At 43.3% G+C, this 17,252-nt stretch overlaps 1 protein-coding gene across 1 annotated transcript in view; it reads left to right on the forward strand.

The window, feature by feature from the left end:
* LOC138290991 (vomeronasal type-2 receptor 26-like) overlaps positions 1-17,252 on the forward strand; it is a 113,188-nt gene that overhangs the window by 22,517 nt on the left and 73,419 nt on the right. The window contains exon 2 of the mRNA XM_069230290.1: positions 11,598-11,834. Coding sequence (XP_069086391.1) covers positions 11,598-11,834 — 237 coding nt within the window. The remainder of the gene's footprint in view (positions 1-11,597; positions 11,835-17,252) is intronic.

Raw genomic sequence — 17,252 nt, forward strand, 5'->3', positions numbered from 1 at the left:
ACAAAAGAAATACAATTGTTATCCCGGAAAGAAAGGGGAAAGGAAACAATAGATGAAGAGGGAGAGCAGCAGTACATTAACACAGAATACGCCGAGTGGAGGACGGCCATCAGCGCAAAATCAGGAGCAGCCACCTGAACAGGGGGGGTGAGACAGACATGCCAACAAACGCAGAAAAGAAAAAGAGCCAAAAAAAGGTCACCGGTCAGAGGGAGGGAAATGTAAAAATCAGAACAAAAACAGAATCTATGAAACCCACAGTCTCAACTCCCCCTCCCCTCGGAGGCAGACACAAACGAAAACGGGATGCGACCAAGAAGTGTCAGATGCTCACCACAGCACTGGCTCCCATTCCAGGGAGGGCCACACAGAGCACGGCGGAGAAGGACCACGGGTGCAGGGCCGCCCCGAAACACCCAGGAGCCAGGAAGGGGAGCACTGTCAATCCAGGCACCGCATTCGTCACCAGTGTTGTTGAAGCATTTTAGATTCAGGAACAACATCCAAAAACCTAACAGCCCACTAAGATTAAAGAAATATATTTTATTTACATGCACGGAGACTACTAGCCTGAGAAGCTAAGTCCAGGCAGTCCAAATTAAGGAAGTCATACATGATCTTTTATTTCTGCAAACCACAAGGGTTGTTCATGCATCTCATTAATTCTATATCTTAACACTCGATCATTTCCCGGACATTGCAGAAGGTGTTACCGTTAATCTTTCCTAACTCAGTACATAAGGTCAAGTAAAATAAAGTAAAGGAATTTACAAAACATGGTCTATGTGTCTCATATTGTAAGGTGGAATCTTCTACTCGGCATGGGCAGCATGTACACAGGATAGTACGTTTCTTAATATATATTGCTCCAGCTAGGATGCCATGATAATTCATAAGGGCTGGCCTGATAGCAAGCCTTGCACCACAATGCTTTTTGAGCAAGAAGAGAAGAACAGTAAACGCAGTTCACCTACGTCATGAGCTGTTCAATAAACAGCCCTTGTTGTCATTGAGTATCACAGGGCATAGTAGGCCCAAAATGGATTCCAGATAAAATGCAATTACACACTGTTCACACACAATGCCTGACTGAGTAGGGCCTAACGCATGTCTGATATTCTTGTGATTGAGTGGAGGCAGATGGTCATGTGGCAGACCCCACAGGCCGACACGGGGTGTTTGATTTTGATTGTGAGGTCCTGCCATTAGTTTGAGTGACTGTCACTCTAAGGGCCTTGAGATGAGTAATGCTGCCATCTTTATTATTCAGACTCTCTGATGAGTTTTGGGGCATTGATCAAAATATAGTTTTGTAAGTAGTGTAATGCATTTTATTTCATATATTTGTTATGTGTTACTATTGTGTATGATTTAGATTTTTTTATTAATTTGTAGTAGCAATTTATAGTGTTTTTGTGGGTTGCCGAGCTTGTGGGGGTATAGTTTGGGAAGTTAATTAAGTAAAAATGAATTAACAATTATTATTAAGTTTTAATTAATATTTTTTTTAATTATGCCATTTATGGAATACTGATTGATTTTACTTCTATATTAGTTGCAGGATGCTAGATGTGTTGGGGTACAGAGTGGGGTGTTAATTAAGTAGTAATTAATTAATTATGAGCTGGAAATGAATAATTTATTTGAATTATAAACATGTAAGTTGTGGCATGCTTATTTAATTATATTTTATTTTAGTTGATGGATGCTATGTTTGTAGAGGTCCAGGGCTGGAAGTTAATTGAGTAATAATTAATTAACAATTCATTCTTATTTAATAATTTAGGGCCAGATGTATGACCATTTCATTTTGCGAGTCTCTAATTGTGATTTTTTGCGACTCGCAATTAGAGGCTCGCAAAATGAAAAGTACTAATGCGTCTCAGACACATTTAGCGATTTCCAATGGGGTCGCATATTACTTACCTCATCAGTATTCATGAGGTAGTTTTCAATTTGCGACCCCCATTAGAATGGCAGGACTCGCAGGGATGGTGGCCTGCTGGGGATAACAGACCACCATGTCTACGACTGCTTTTTCAATAAAGCAGTTTTTTTTTAAATGCAGCCTGTTTTCCTTAAAAGAAAACGGGATGCATTTCAAACAAAAAAAACAAGTTTTCTTTTCATTTTTTCAGAGGAGGCAGAGGTCTGTGGGAACACTACCTGCTCTGAAAAATTATTTTTGCTTCCATTCAAAAAGAGGTCCCATAGGGGCCCATTCCCATTCGAGAATGGGTTACCATCAGCTTGAAGTTGGTGGTACCTGGGATTGTTTTGCTACCGCATTCAAGGTTGCAAAACAATCTTACATACCATACTTGGAAGGGATGTCCTTGGCACACTCTTTCCAAAGAGCAACTTGCAAACCTATTTTTTGATTTGGTTAATAGATTACAGAATTGCAAAATAGCATTAGTACATGCCAAAATGCTATTTTCATGTTGAAAGCGGTCCGATTCTGTGAATCAGGCCATTTGCGATATGAAAATAGTTATGTACATCTGGACCTTAATTTATTTTAAATACGTAAGTTATGAATATTTTTTTCAGTTGTGCTTTAGGTGAGGGCTGTTAGGTTTGTAGGGGTCCAGGGTGGGAAGTTAATTAATCAATAATTGAATGACAATGATTTATTAATTGATAATTGTCTTTAGTTTTCTACAATTATTTTATATATATATATGTATGTATATATATATATATGTATATGTCTATATATATATATATATATTCACTAAAAATAAGGGGTACAGAGATGTTATAGTTCACATTTTACTAGCACAAAATCCATAGAAATTCAGCTGTTATAGTAAGAGTTATTATAAGTAACTATAACTTGTGCCCTCGCCCTGCACAGTTATCTCATCAATAGTTTTACTGCAAGTGTTACAGTGATATTATCAATGATGTCATAGATTATCTCATGAGTGATGTAGGCCCATATTTATACTTTTTTAGCGCCGCATTTGCGCCGTTTTTGCGTCAAAAAGCGGCGCAAACGCGATGCTAAAAAAGTATAAATAAGGGCCGTAATGTCTGGGGTAATTAGCACTGGAAGATATGACGTTCTATGGTTTTGTGCATGTAAAATCTGAACCTAACTATAACGTCCTTGTAACCTTTTGAGTCTTAGTGACTTTCTAAGTTTAAAAAAAATCTATTTCCTAACTATAGCATGTAACCTTAACGTTAAGTAAGATGCCCTATGTAATGCATGGTGGGGGGTGAGTTGGATGCAGTGCATGGCCTGGCATTGTGTTGTCCACCTCAAAATTGCAGCTCCTGCCCCTCCTCCCCCTTGCCATTCATTGTCCAAGTCCATGCCCCTGCTCCCCCATTGCAGTCCAGTTTGGTTGTTGTTCTGCCACTGCCCTTCAACACCTGCCTTGAACAGTTAGCTTGCTGCACCATCCACCTTTTGCTTACCCTCTGTTGTCCGAGTCCATGCACCAGCACTCTCCCTCCTGCCCTGCATGGTCCGATGGGCTGCTACTGCACTCAATTTAACTTGATATCCCTGCTCACTCCCCCTGCCCTCCTTTGCCTAATACTATGTCCCATCTTAGCCTTCCTGCATAGCCTCTTTGCTTAGCTTCCTGCCCCTACTCTCCTTCCACTGCCCTCAAATGTCTGTGTGCATACCCCTGCTCCCTTCTTTTTGGCCACCATGTTCCATGGACCTTCCACTGACCCTCCTATATACTCTTAGTGTTCTGTTGCGCTGCCACTGCCACTGCCCCTCCCACCTGACTAGCATGGTCAGATGGCTGCTGACTGTCCCTGCCACCTCCACCTGCCTATCCAAGTTTCATGCCCCTATCCCCTCCCTCCTGTCCTCCATGGCCCATTTTGCTGCCACTCCCTTCTGCCATCCATGCTCTGTTGTGTAGAGCTGGGATGTCTATGGGTAGCTATGCGCTCTACAACGGCAGAATAATGATGACGATGTTGTGCTGGACCTGCTCCTCCTCGCTACCCTGCGAAGTCTGTTGTGAAGCCCCTTCCCCTACCCTCTCATGTCTGTTTCCAGCTCCTCCATTCCCTTTGTTGGAGTGTAAATTTTAGTAATGCTTATAATGCACCAGACGTCAGCATTTGTTATCATTTATATTCATGTTTAAAAACCTACCCCGGAGCAAAAGCTGCACAGACACATATTTTAAAAGCATACATGGTGGACATTGTGCCTACCAGAACTGAAACTGTGGTAATATATTTTAATCATTACAATTAATTTATTATTAGTAGAAATATGATTTGCGATTTATTAGTATAGAGTTACAGGTGTGCAGAACAATAAATGCATGCTTCTGTCATATTTAACGGCTTTAACAACAACTGCAATTATTACATTAAATGCTATTCATATCCTGATGATTTATTATTAATATTGAATTCATATGTTTGCATATTATGTGTGTTTTCTTAATGGCAATCTTAATGTATTAGATTTCTTGTGTTAGCATCACTAGACCTGAAGCTTTCATATTGCAGCCATTTAAAATGTTAAATCATTTCTTTTTTTTCTAACATTAATCTTTACACTAGGTTGTTTCACATGATTAGTAAAAATCCCCATTGTATTTATGTTTTACACTGCGTTGTCCTTGGATGTTTCAACATCGGAACATGAATGCTGAATGGAAAGTAGTACTATTGTTTTAAATACTTGTTCCATTGAGAAATGGGAAATTCGTCTTGTGCCATGGGAAGGAACGTGGATTGCAACAAGGGATGTAAAGATTGTTAAACTACTGGAGTCACACAGAAAGGAGAGATTAATTCACACCAAGCCTGAGAGAGTATCCTAATGTTTCAAATTTGATTTCTTCATAACTCTGATTGGCCATTGCCCCTAATGTGTACTCATCAAACTGACCAAAAAAACTGTTTTGAGTATTCCCAATTAGGGAAGCACTTACTAAGTTTGAGGCAGTCCCTTTTAGAATCTTGCTCAGTTAACTTGTTCCCTTGGATGTTCCGTTTTTCCGTGTGCAGCCTGTGCTCTGCATTTTACCACAGATTGTGCTTCTAACGGACTTTGCTGATGATCTACATGATTTGCTGACAAAACTGCATTGAATGCTGAACCTAAGAGAGGTGTATTTCATGCAAATGTTATTTCCTCCTAACCAGCTTTCTTAGTAGAAGTTAGCATGCTGACACCTATCTTTTATTTTTTCATAGCTAGCTTAACTGAGTCCGAGTTAGATGCTTTTACAAATTATTTTTATCTTTCCTGTTTGACGTTTGCCCGCATGTATAGGCCCACACATCCTCGTCCTGATTTGGTAGTGGTAGGGAGAACACATGTCCCAATCCCTGAATTCTGAATCTGTGCATTTGATTTGACTAATGTCTTTAAAGACTGAAGTGAAACATGTTTCTTGTGCAGAAATGATTACTTTATTAAAATGCATTATTCTCCATGAATGTATAATGGTGTTGATGTTGAGTAGATTAAAGTTGTTTCATAGATTTGGTCAGTCATTTATCTTTACAATTTGATTCTGCGCACTATTTCTGTGACTTTGGCATTTCAAATTTGTTGTTTAGAATTAGATTGGTTCTGCATGGTTACCACACTCTTCACTGGGTCAAAAGATCCCATCGACCTCAGGAAAGGAAGTAAGCACATTTTGAATCCTGCAAAGGATGAGGAAAAATGTGTGAACACCTTCCGTCCTCCATGGCCCTTTGAGCATGCCCTTACCCCCTCCCTCTTGCCCACCATGGCTGTTGTGCTGCCACTACTCTCCTGCTCGCTATGCATAGTCTTCTGTGCCTCCAGAGCCTCTCCCACCTTCCCTGTGTGGTTAGCTTGCTACCCCTGGTCCCCTCCCATATTCCATCTGTTGTCTGTGTGTATGCCATTATACTGTTGCTCTCCATGCTGTGTTGTGCTCCCAGTGCCCATCCCACCTGCCCTCAATGGTCAACTTCCTGATCATGCTGTTCCTTCTTGTCCCGCCCTCTGTTTTCCATGTGCAGAACACCTATCCTCTCCCTCCTGCCTTGTCTGGTCCACTGTCGTGCACCTGCACCTTCCCTCAATGTCTTTTATTCTGCAACTGTCCCTCCTGTCTATCTGGTATGGCCAGCTTGCTGCCCTTGCCTCTTTTCCCTTTGCTCTGTGGTATCCATGTGCATGGCCCTGTCCCCTGCCTATTGCTTTCCACTGTCCGTTGTGCTGAACTGCCATCTTCTGCTTGCTCTGTGTGGTGTATTGTGCTGCTTCAACCCCTAACACCTGCCCTGTCCGGCCAGTGTGGTGTCTCTACCCATCTCCCTCCTGCCCTCTGTTATCTGAGTCCGTGCCCCTACCCCATTCCTCCTGCCCTCTGTGATCCAATGTACCATATTTGCCAACATTTTGAACTTGGTAAGAGAGATATTTTGAAAAAAAACCTGGGGAATTGATTTTCCCTATTTACTTAAATTTAAAAGGAGGAGATTTTAGGCAGGAGACAGAGAAAATAAAGACCTTTTGGGTTTAAAATCATCAAGATTCTTATGCCTAAATTGGGTCTGTCGGAATGAATGGTTGTACTGCCACTGCCTCTTCCTTCTACCCTCAATGGTCTCTTATACTACCGCAGCTTCCCTTGCCTGTCCTGCATGGTTGGTTTGTTGCCCCTGTACCCCTTTCCCCTGCCCTCCATCGTCCATTGTGGTGCCACTGCCCCTCCCACCTGCCCAGCATGCTGAACTTCTTGCCTCTGCACCCCTCTCCCTGCCCTCAATTATCCGAGTCCGTTCCCTTGACCTTTGTCTCCCCACAGTATTATAATGAACAAATAGATTGCTAATATTCTATATTTGTTACAAAAGTGTGGCACGCCTGACATTGTCTTTATGTAATCACAACTGTAATACCTAAAGCATTTCCTTTAGAAATTATAAAAATAAGCAGGTCTTATTTCCATAGAAATAATGGTTAGGGCTCTAAAAACTAAAATAAATAATATTTTCTGAGTTCTCAAATAGTGACAAAGCACTTTTAAATTATTTGCTATCTTTATGCTTTTTTATATGCAGTTGATCACTTAAACATATGTTACGTTTAGGGGAGAAGATGTGGTGTTACAGCCAGAGCTGCAGACTTTGCAACTGGGGAACCAGGTTAGAGTTTCAGCGTGAGCTCGACGTCCTGTGATTCTGGGCAAATCACTTAATCTCCCCATGCTGAAAACCAAAATGAATATGTCCTTGTGGAATGTAACTGATGCTCATATAAAGCACTCCAATACCTCCGGGTCAAGTCTGCACTATATAAAACTGAAAAAAACAACATAAAAATCTGTGTTTTGCACATGTGTGCTTATGGCCATGCGCAGTGGGAGTTGGCAACAGGTCCATGTGCCCTCCCCTCTGGTCAATTTCGGCCCTGGGGACCTCATCACCCAGGCCCTGGCCTTCTAACATTTTTTTGGGCCTCCTACCCTGGCAAGCCAATTTCAGCCCTGGGGATCGAGGGAAATGACCACAGACACACATAGACTTGAACCCTCAACCTTCAGTGTACGGGTCTTAGACCTTAACCAATGGGCCAAAAGTGACTCCTTAGCATGTGGTGTCCATAATTAGACATGACATTGAACCCAAAGATTTTGAGTGGAAAAATACTTCAATGTTACATCACTTGGAATGTTTAACAGTCAGAATAGAGATACAATGACTTGAACCTTCAGCCAACTGAGTGACATCCCAAAAGCTTTACCATTAGGCCAGAAGTGACCATGGTCTGCTGTCCATCAAAATGTAACTATGAAATTCGTACCAAACATCTTGGTAGTCTGACTGTTTGAAGTCATAGTATGGAATGACCATTGCAATAATGATCTCTCTCTCTCGTCCATCCTGTTATGGGATGGAAGAGAGAGAGAGTGACAGGACCACAGGGGAAGCCTCAAGGTCCCTGCGGTCTTAGCCAGCTACCTATGACCTGCGGGAGCCAGCATTGCTCCCGCAAGCAGGGAGCTAGTTTAAATAGCTGCTCCCGGTTTGCGGGATCAATGTTTTCATCTGTTTCCCTGCACGCACATTTGCATACAGGGAAAAAAATGGCTCCCACTTGCAGAAAGCAAACAGCTCTGTCACAGGGTGGGCACTCGGGACATAGCAGGAGCCAGCCCTTGGGGGTGGCAGTCCCCAGGGCCATCGTTGGCTCCTTTAGGACCTGAAGTAGGCACAGGGAAGTGGTGGTCCCCAGGACCAGAGGTCTGTGATGGACTCCCTTCTTTCTTATAATTCAGCCCCAGAGAGGTGGTAGTCCCGGGGACTGGGGGGGGAGTGGGCTGCGCAGCTCACCCCACATTTCATTCTGTTTGCCCTGGGATGCGGTAGGACCGTGCAGCCCCCCCTGCATACAATTCACACTTTGCCCTAGAGGGGGTCTGTGTGTGAACCCCTCCTTTTCAAAGCCCAAAATGCCTCCGGGACCTGGCCCACACCAAAGCACACAAAAAAAGGATGGGAGACCACACTTTTTAAAAAAATGTCTGAAAAATATATGGATCTGGATCCGCAGATTTTCAGACATTTAAAAAAAATGCTTTTTAGCCTTGGCATGGTCTCTGAGGGACCCCTAGACTAAGGCCAGGGGCTCAGTGTGTTCCTACCCTGGCCCCTTTAAATTTGTTTTTACTTTTTTTGAGGAACTCGGCTGAAGCTGGGTCTCAATATGGCTGCCACTATTTCATTGTTGAAGTGCTAGCAGCCAATCAGATATCACGACAGGGCCATTTGGATCCGCACAGTATCTGCATGCCCAGATATCTATATTTTGGGCCTTTAATATCTCTAAAACCACTGAACAGATTTACCCCAAATCACAAAAAACATGCTTTCTGGACCGTAAGCTAGCTTTGTACAACATTTGGTGAAATTCCATTGAGTGGTTTAAGCTGCAGTTGTGTCCAAAAATGTGAAAAATCCCTTTGATGTAGAATGGGGGGGGAAAGTATTTTGGGACCCCCCCTTTTTCTCAGCCCCAGTTTGAAAGATCAACCCAGAACTTCGAAGACATCAGGTGACCTGCCTTCAGTATAAGTTTGGAAAATTTCACAAAGATTCATCAAACGGCGCCAAAGTTATTGGCAAAACAAAAAATGCCCCTTCTGTGGAAAAAATTGTCCTAACTATACCAACCTAAAAGCAATCACCAGTAGGTTGTGTGAATATATATATACCAATAAACCAAAGGTTCCAGGGATGTTATAATTAGGCCCACATTTTAAACGTACCAAACCGCAGAAACGTACCTGTTATAGTTAAAGTTATCTAAAGTAACTACTTAAGTAACTATGACTTGTGCCCTAAGGTAACTATAACTCCTGCCTCAACCATGCACAGTTTTTTATGAGTAATTGTTACTTTAGATAATTCTAACTATAATAGGTGAATTTCAAAGGTTTGGTATGTTTAAAATGTGAGCCTAGCTATAACGTCCTTGTAACTTTAGTTTTTTTCAGTGAATTTCGAGTTTTTTTTAACATAAAGTCATTTTAATTACTATGGGGGTCATTCCGACCCTGGCGGTCCATGACCGCCAGGGCCGGGGACCTCGGAAGCACCGCCAACAGGCTGGCGGTGCTTCCTGGGCCATTCTGACCGCGGCGGTAAAGCCGCGGTCAGAAAAGGGGATCCGGCGGTTTCCCGCCGGTTTTCCCCTGGCCCAGGGAATCCTCGATGGTGGCGCTGCTTGCAGCGCCGCCATGGGGATTCCGACCCCCTTCCCGCCATCCTGTTCCTGGCGGTTTTTACCACCAGGAACAGGATTGCGGGAACGGGTGTCGTGGGGCCCCCTAACAGGGCCCCATAAAGATTTTCAGTGTCTGCTTTGCAGACACTGAAAATCGCGACGGGTGCCACTGCACCCGTCGCACCCCTACAACTCCGCCAGCTCCATTCAGAGCTGGCTTCATTGTTGCAGGGGGTTTCCCGCTGGGCCGGCGGGCGGCCTTCTGGCGACCCAGCGGGAAAGCCAGAATGGCCGGTGCGGTCATTCGGTGGTTCCCGCCGCCCGCCGGGGTCAGAATGACCCCCTATATGTTAATCCAACCACCGCCGCGCACCAGACCCTGCAGTCAACCCCCCTAACCACCCAAACCCACTCTGTGCACAGCCCTTAGGATGTGCGCAGCGGGAATTGGCTGTGGCCTGGCTCTCTGGGTGTGAGAATAGGTGTGAGAGAGTATATCTGCGGGTGAGAGTGGGTGTGAAAGTGTGTGTCTGAGTGTGAGTGGGTGCATCAGTGTCAGAGTGAGTGTGTCAGTTTCTGTATGGGTCTGTGAGTGGGTGTGTGAAGATTTCAGTGGGTCTGTGAGTGGGTACAGGAGGGCCTGAGTGGGTCAGTGAGTGGGTGTGGGAGTGTCTCAGTGTGTTGCTGAGGGTCTGAGTGGGGCTGTGAGTGGCTGCACGATGGTCTGAGTGGGTCTGTGAGTTGGTGCATGAGTGTGAATGGGTCTGTGAGTGGGTGCATGAGTGTGAATGGGTCTGTGAGTTGGTGCATGAGCGTGAGTGGGTCTGTGAGTGGGTGCGTAAGGGTCTAAGTGGGTGTGTGAGTGGGTGAAACACATTGCAAAAGAAATGAATAGAAGTAAAGTTAGACTTTTGGTCTAAGTTTACACTTTTGGTCTAGGTTTTTGTCAATGATACTGCTTCCCTTAATATTGTGCAAGAGATCCAATTATATAGCACAAAGCTAGCTGAAAGGCAGCAGCGTGCTATTCAAATTTGAGTTACGGTCAGAGTGTGATGGAGGTTAGCTGATAAATAAGAACTTCAAAGAGGTATTTCTTAAGCTCTTTTTAAGATGCATATGAGGATTTTGTTTGAGATCCTGGTTCATAGATGGAGAAGACCTGTTGCGTCGTTTTTTTCTCTTTTGCACTTCTTTATCTCCAGTCTGATGGTGTGCTGACTAAAGATATGCCAAGAGTCAGTGGAAATGGTGAGCTTGTCGGTCAGATAGCCAGGGTGCCAGTCCCAGTGGCCTATTATATGGTGCAACTGGCTTTGAAGAAGAGGTGGACTAACAAGTAATCAGTAAATTTCCATTATAATGGGGATGATATGTCTATACGTTTTGCTGTTGCATACAGGATGACCTTAAGGTGGGGCTGGAGTGGTGGATTGGTGCTCTGAGGGGGGCATGGAGGGAGGAATTGCCACCATCCAGATGAGAGGATAGAAAGCCTTGAAAGGTGGCTCCTAATTTGCTTACTTAAAGGAATTACATCACTTTCTTAGTAAACAGAACTGGTACCAGGCTATCTTATTTTTCTTGGTAAAATGATTTTTGAGGATGAGAACTTTGTCAAGGATGAATTTGTATGACCTGGAATGAGGTGAAAGTCGGGGCTCAAATCCTCACATTTTCACATAATTGAGCCAGGCTTTGTACAGCTGTTGTTTATTGTTCTTGGTGAACAGAAGGAATTCAGTTTTGATTGGGTTAAGTTTCAGGTAGGCCCTAGATATCCATTTTAACATGATGTGGAAGCACTGTTTGGAGCATTGGATGGCTGAAGCAGAGATGACCTACAAGTATAGTTGTGCATCTACCGATCTTGTATTTTGTACTGTTTTAGTTGAACAAGTTCCTCCAGAATGTACATTTTAAGACCCCTGTTGGTGATGAGATCACTTTTGATGACAACCGTGACCTGCCGGCAAAGTTTGATATTTTGAACTGGGTTTACTTTGACAATGGAACAGTCTTAGCCAATCGGATTGGATACTTTAATCACTCTGCTCCTGCGGGTCATCAACTTCTCATCAACGATGACTCCATTGTGTGGCATTCGGAGAGCCCCAAGCTAAGCAAGGTTAGTATAATATCAGTCAGAGCACCGTCTTGTGAGATTTGTATTGTTTTTCACAGCAGCTATTTATCTGGCCGGCGGGTAAATAGTGAATTTTCCCTTCTATTTACTTTGTTGCTGCTCAATAAGAGAAATTATTTTCTATGTGGCCAGCAGCCGTACAAACAACAGAAAAACTTCACTAATTAAACCGGCCGCTGACTAAATGATAAGAGTTCCTGCATTGTTTGGTTGTCAGCCATAGAAATAGCAGAAAAACTGCACTACTTACAGGGCCACTGGCTCAATTGCAGAGGATTTGTACTATTTGGCCAGCAGTCAAGCAAACAACAAAACTTCTATCTTCAACCAGCTGCTAGCAAAATAGCAGACATGCACAATTAGGCCAGAAGCCATGCAAATTGCAAGTAAACCCAAATATTCATGTAGCCGTCGGTTAAATAACAGAAATTGTATTTTATTTGACCAGTAGCCTGGCAAGTACCAAAGAAAATTCAATATTTACCTGACACCGGGCTAAATAGCTGAGATTATGTACTGTTCTGACAGTGACCATGCAAATAACTTAAAAAGAAATGTCATTATTTAGCTGCTGGCTGGCTCAATAGTAGGCAGTATATGCAACTTTGCCATATCCATGCAAGTAGCACCGAAACTTCACTATTTACATGGCTGCTATCTACACAGCTTACATTTTGATTTACTATGCCTTATGGAGATTTCACCAGGTAGAACTGCAAACAAGGACTGAACACAATTGGCATCCATCTCTTTATGAAAGGTAGGATCCTGATGTATTATTATTTCATTAGCAAAAAGTGGTTGCAAATAACATACATACTTTTGTGAACAGAATAGCATTTTGCAAACGAACATATGTACTGGTTGGATGGTTCACAAACATTCTGAATCGCAGGGTTTGCAGAATGGCCTACCTAATTATGATTCATTAGACTGGTGACAATTTGCGACCCCCTGTGATTGGCTGTAATCACAGAGATGGTGGCCTGCAAGGGACAGCAAACCATCATTATTGTTTCATTCCAAAATAGATTTTTTTTTATCAAAGCAGCCCTTGTTCCAATAAGTAACCTGGTTTAAAAACAAAAAAAAGTTTCCAGTTTACAAAATGTCTCCCTCCTGAGGCTGCCAACATGATTTCCAAAAGACAAGGTATTCTAAGAGGACTTCTTCCCCTTTGCAAATTAGTTTCCATTCCAACACAGGGGTTGTTCGCTTATCTCTAATGGTTTGCAACAGGAATTACAGCCACAATTATCAATAAATTCCTTTCTGAATTGGAAAGGGGATGGAGGAAGTCTCTTTCACGAACCCCTCTATTTGCAAATCTGAAACAATTGCAAAAGTCATTTCACTAGTCAAAAGAATTTTCCAACTCACAAAAAGGAGTTTTTTACTTTTGTGGTCACATACCCTGTGATTTTGCAAAATCAGGCTCTTAGTGCAAAAAATTTGCTTAGAGGCACACCTACACCTTTATGTTTACCTGCAGAGGTGCCTAAAGATAAAGATGATTAAAACCTTTTCAAGTCTAGTTAAAGCTGTTTGCTCTTCTAAAGCTATGCACTTGCTTTTCTGACAACGACATAGGGGTGTACCATCGCCAGAGATAGGACTACCAAAAGGCTCCATGTTATCAGAACATCTTTTTTCTGCAGCAAATTAGTGTTTTCTGGAATTATTAATTCTTATTCATTTCAATTGGCCAAATCAAACTAAAACACCTGAAAATAATATTTGAAAAGCAAAATCCAGAGCTAGAAAGTGTTGCATCCCCGTGACATAGAGCCATATAATACTTAGAGTTATTTTATCAAAACAGAAACAATTGCATACGGCCTCTTATGAAGTGGGCAATAGAGTATAATTGAGAGGCTTTATTCCAGTCTCATGACAGAAGGAAGAAAATCTATGCACCAGATTAGAGTTTCGAGAACAGAGATAACACTATTAGGATGGCAGAGGACAAAATCTTCGCCATCCTGAGGGACCTCTACAAGACAGTTATAGAGTTGGCCGCTAGCCCTGTGGGCAACTCTCTACATAGACAAGAATGGCTGACACAGCAATTCCTGTCTATCCACGAAATGTTTGAAGGACAGTACCATAACACATGAAGGCCTGCCAGTAAACTTTTCAATTTTTTTTATTTTTGTTCTTCAAATTAAAACTCCCAGGGCGGGAGTTTGTTTCTGAAAACTGGGAACACAGGGAAATTTCTCCTAGGGTGACAGAATAATTATTTTTTCCTGTCCTTTATAGCCAGGTTTTACTCTAAATATGGGAGAGAGTATGGGACTGATTTAAGGAAAGTGGCGCTGCACCCAATGCAGCGCCACTTTCCTTGTGCCCCTTAGCGCCCCCCTAACGCCACCATGTGTGCGCCATATCCAAGATATGCCTTACAATGGTGGTAGTCAGGGAACTAGCACTAAAAAATTTACACTAGTTCAGAGCTTTACAGGATTAGCGTCAAAAATGTAAATTTGGCACATCTATCTTGGCCTTTTCGGGCAACATTAGCGTAAAAAGAAATGACCCTAATGTGGCACAATGAGGCGCAAGGGGCTCTTAAATCTACCCCTACAAGTCCTTCCCTCAATTGTCCCTACTCTGTCGGGCCATCAGAGAAAGTATTCCATTGAGAAGACATAAGCAAAGGCATGGGACTATAATTAATTGAACTGAATGTCATTGGTATATGAATGACTTTGCCAGAAAATTGAAGAAGTACATATAGGCATCTAAGATAAAGAAGAGAATAAACTCCCAGAGATCTTTATTCTTTGACTTTATTACAAATGTTGTAAGAAATAAGGTGCTGAATGCTATGCTATGTTTATTTGTAAAGTGCACTATTCCCCGCGAGGGTAATCTGACAAGACATTTTGTTACCTCAATTCTTGTGACCTATAGATCAATCATTTCACAGTTCCACCTTAATGCCCATATTCCAGACAGGATTGTGGATTATCTATTGAGGTTCTAGAACTGATTTGTATCTGACACTCCGTATCTACCTTCCAACACATCATGCAAAATGCAACCCATTGGTCCATGCGCTTCGGCTTCCATCACTTGAGGAGTCTTACCACTATGCAGGGGGTCACACATAATCTCCCCTTTGGGTCATCTGAGATGCTTTATCTGGAGTCTTCATTAACCCTTCTGCTGCTCATTATAGCCTTCCTGTGATCCTTAGGTCCCCTTTGTTTATTGACTTAGCACTTTGGCCCCTTTGTTAGCTATTAACCTTTTTCCTGACATCAGCCATGTGAGTTTCTAAAACCCTTTCTGCAATCCTTTCAGTCATTTTCATCTATCCACCTTTAAAGTCCTTTATCAAGTTTCAGTCCCTGTGCCCTCAGGTTCACCCTCAAACTACTGTGCAATTACCAGACTGCGTCTTCTATCATACAGAGGTCAGAGGGTTATAGTCCTGACTTTTTATTCACTTTGCGTGCTCTGATTTTTCAGCAAATACTTACCAGTTTCGATCCATGGGCTGAAGATATGAGGGATTTCTCTGGACTGGCAGCATAAGAAACATTAATATCAACCATTTACAAAAAGGATATCCTAATACATGTAGCCTTGACTCACATAGGTGTCCTTCCGCTCCCAGTCGTCTTACTTGTTTTCCAGGTCCTTTTATTTAGGAATTGGTTCTCCTCCTGAACCTGTTACAGGTCCTCCTTTTCGGGGATGTTTTGGTCCTCCTGATCCTCATCCTGGCCACAGTCTAACTAGTTCTGGTCACACTGGTATGAGTTTCCTGAATCTAGTACTCCTGAATGTAGTTCTTCCTGATCCTGGTTTTCCTGGCCCGACTTTAGCTCATAATTGTATAAGCCATTCCTGAACTTCATGCTCCTCACCCTAATCCTGCTGGTCTGCAGGGTCCTTATCCACCTAGACCTGTTGTCCTGGTTGTCCTAGGTCTAACACTCCTAGTGTTCCTGGTTTGGGTTTTCCTTGCCCTGGCCATTGTGGTCCACCTTGTACTGCATCCACCCATTGTTGCTGTTCCACCTTGTTATGTCTCCTTGGGCTGGACATGGTCATTTTGATTATAGACTGATATCATTGGTTCGCATAGCCTTGGTTGTCCTGGTTTTCCCGATCCACGCCAGCCTGGCCCTAATGACCAGTTTCTAGTCCTCCTGCTCCACTTGGAACTTCAGGTCCTGGTCCCCTTGGTTCTGACCTCTCTGGTCATCCTAGTCCTGCTCATGCTTATTCTGACCTTGTAGTCAACCTAAGCCTTCCCCATCTGGTCCCTGGTCCAAATAGTCCATGTGCTCTGGACCGGACTATATCTCCAGGTCCTCTTCCACCATGTCATCTTACTCTTTGCCCTGGTCCTCCTGCTTGTTGTCATCCTGGGCAAACGTGTCCACTTTGTTCTGTTCCTCCTCATTCACTTCATCCTTTTCTTAGCCACCCGGCTTGGTCATCATGGTTCCAGTCATCCAGGTCTTCTTTGTCCTGTCCTCCTTTTCCTCCTTGTCCTGGTATGCGAGGTCCTGATACTTCGGGCCTCTGTGACTTGATCTTTCTCTTCTTCTTGGTTGTGGTCCCAATTTTACTCTTTGCCCTGGTCCTCTCTGCTCTTGTCCTGCTGGCTCTGGTTACCTGACGATCTTATCTTGACACAGGTCCTGCTCTCCTAGTCTTCATCACTCCCAGTCTGGTTTGCCAAGCAGTGGTCTTCATATTCCTATCCCTCACAGTCAGTGATTTCATCCTAGTTGTGTGCCCACTAAGCTTCACCCTTATGCTTCTGGCTTGCATTGTTTGGGTCTTTGTATGCCAAATCCACTAAGTTATCGTCCTTCTGGCTATCCTAGTCTTTTCAGCCCCCCTCCTCCTAGCTCTTCCTTTTCTTTCCTGATCCTCTTTACCCTTGTGCATTTGACTTGGTCCTTCTGAACCTTCTCATCTAACCACTAGTACATCAGTTCCTGGTCCTGCTGGTTCCCACAGTTTACCTGGCATCTTGTGTCTTGGCCTTCTTGTACTTGCTCTTTTAACCCTAGTTCTACTGGTGTGGATCATCCTTGTCCTCCTGGCCCTGAGGGTTTTCTTCAAGGTCCTCCTGGCACTGCACTCAATGGTCTGGGCCCTCTTGATCCTGGCTCTCTTTGTTTGGGTCTTTCTAAGCCTAGTGATTTTGGTCCTGGTTCTCATTGACATTGAGTCCAGTCCTGTTAGTCTTTCTGGTTCTGGTCTACCTCACTGTGGTCCTGCTGCCCACAGATCCTAGTCTTTGTGCTCTACTTAGTACTCTGGGCCTTTGTCCTATGGCCATGCCCTCTCCGCAGTCCTAAACTTGTTCCTGATCTTCTTGGTGCTGATCATTCTACTCCCACTTGCTCTTGTTTCTGTCCTTCTAGCTCT

This window comes from Pleurodeles waltl, chromosome 1_1 (assembly GCF_031143425.1).
Source record: "Pleurodeles waltl isolate 20211129_DDA chromosome 1_1, aPleWal1.hap1.20221129, whole genome shotgun sequence".
Lineage (NCBI taxonomy): Eukaryota > Metazoa > Chordata > Amphibia > Caudata > Salamandridae > Pleurodeles > Pleurodeles waltl.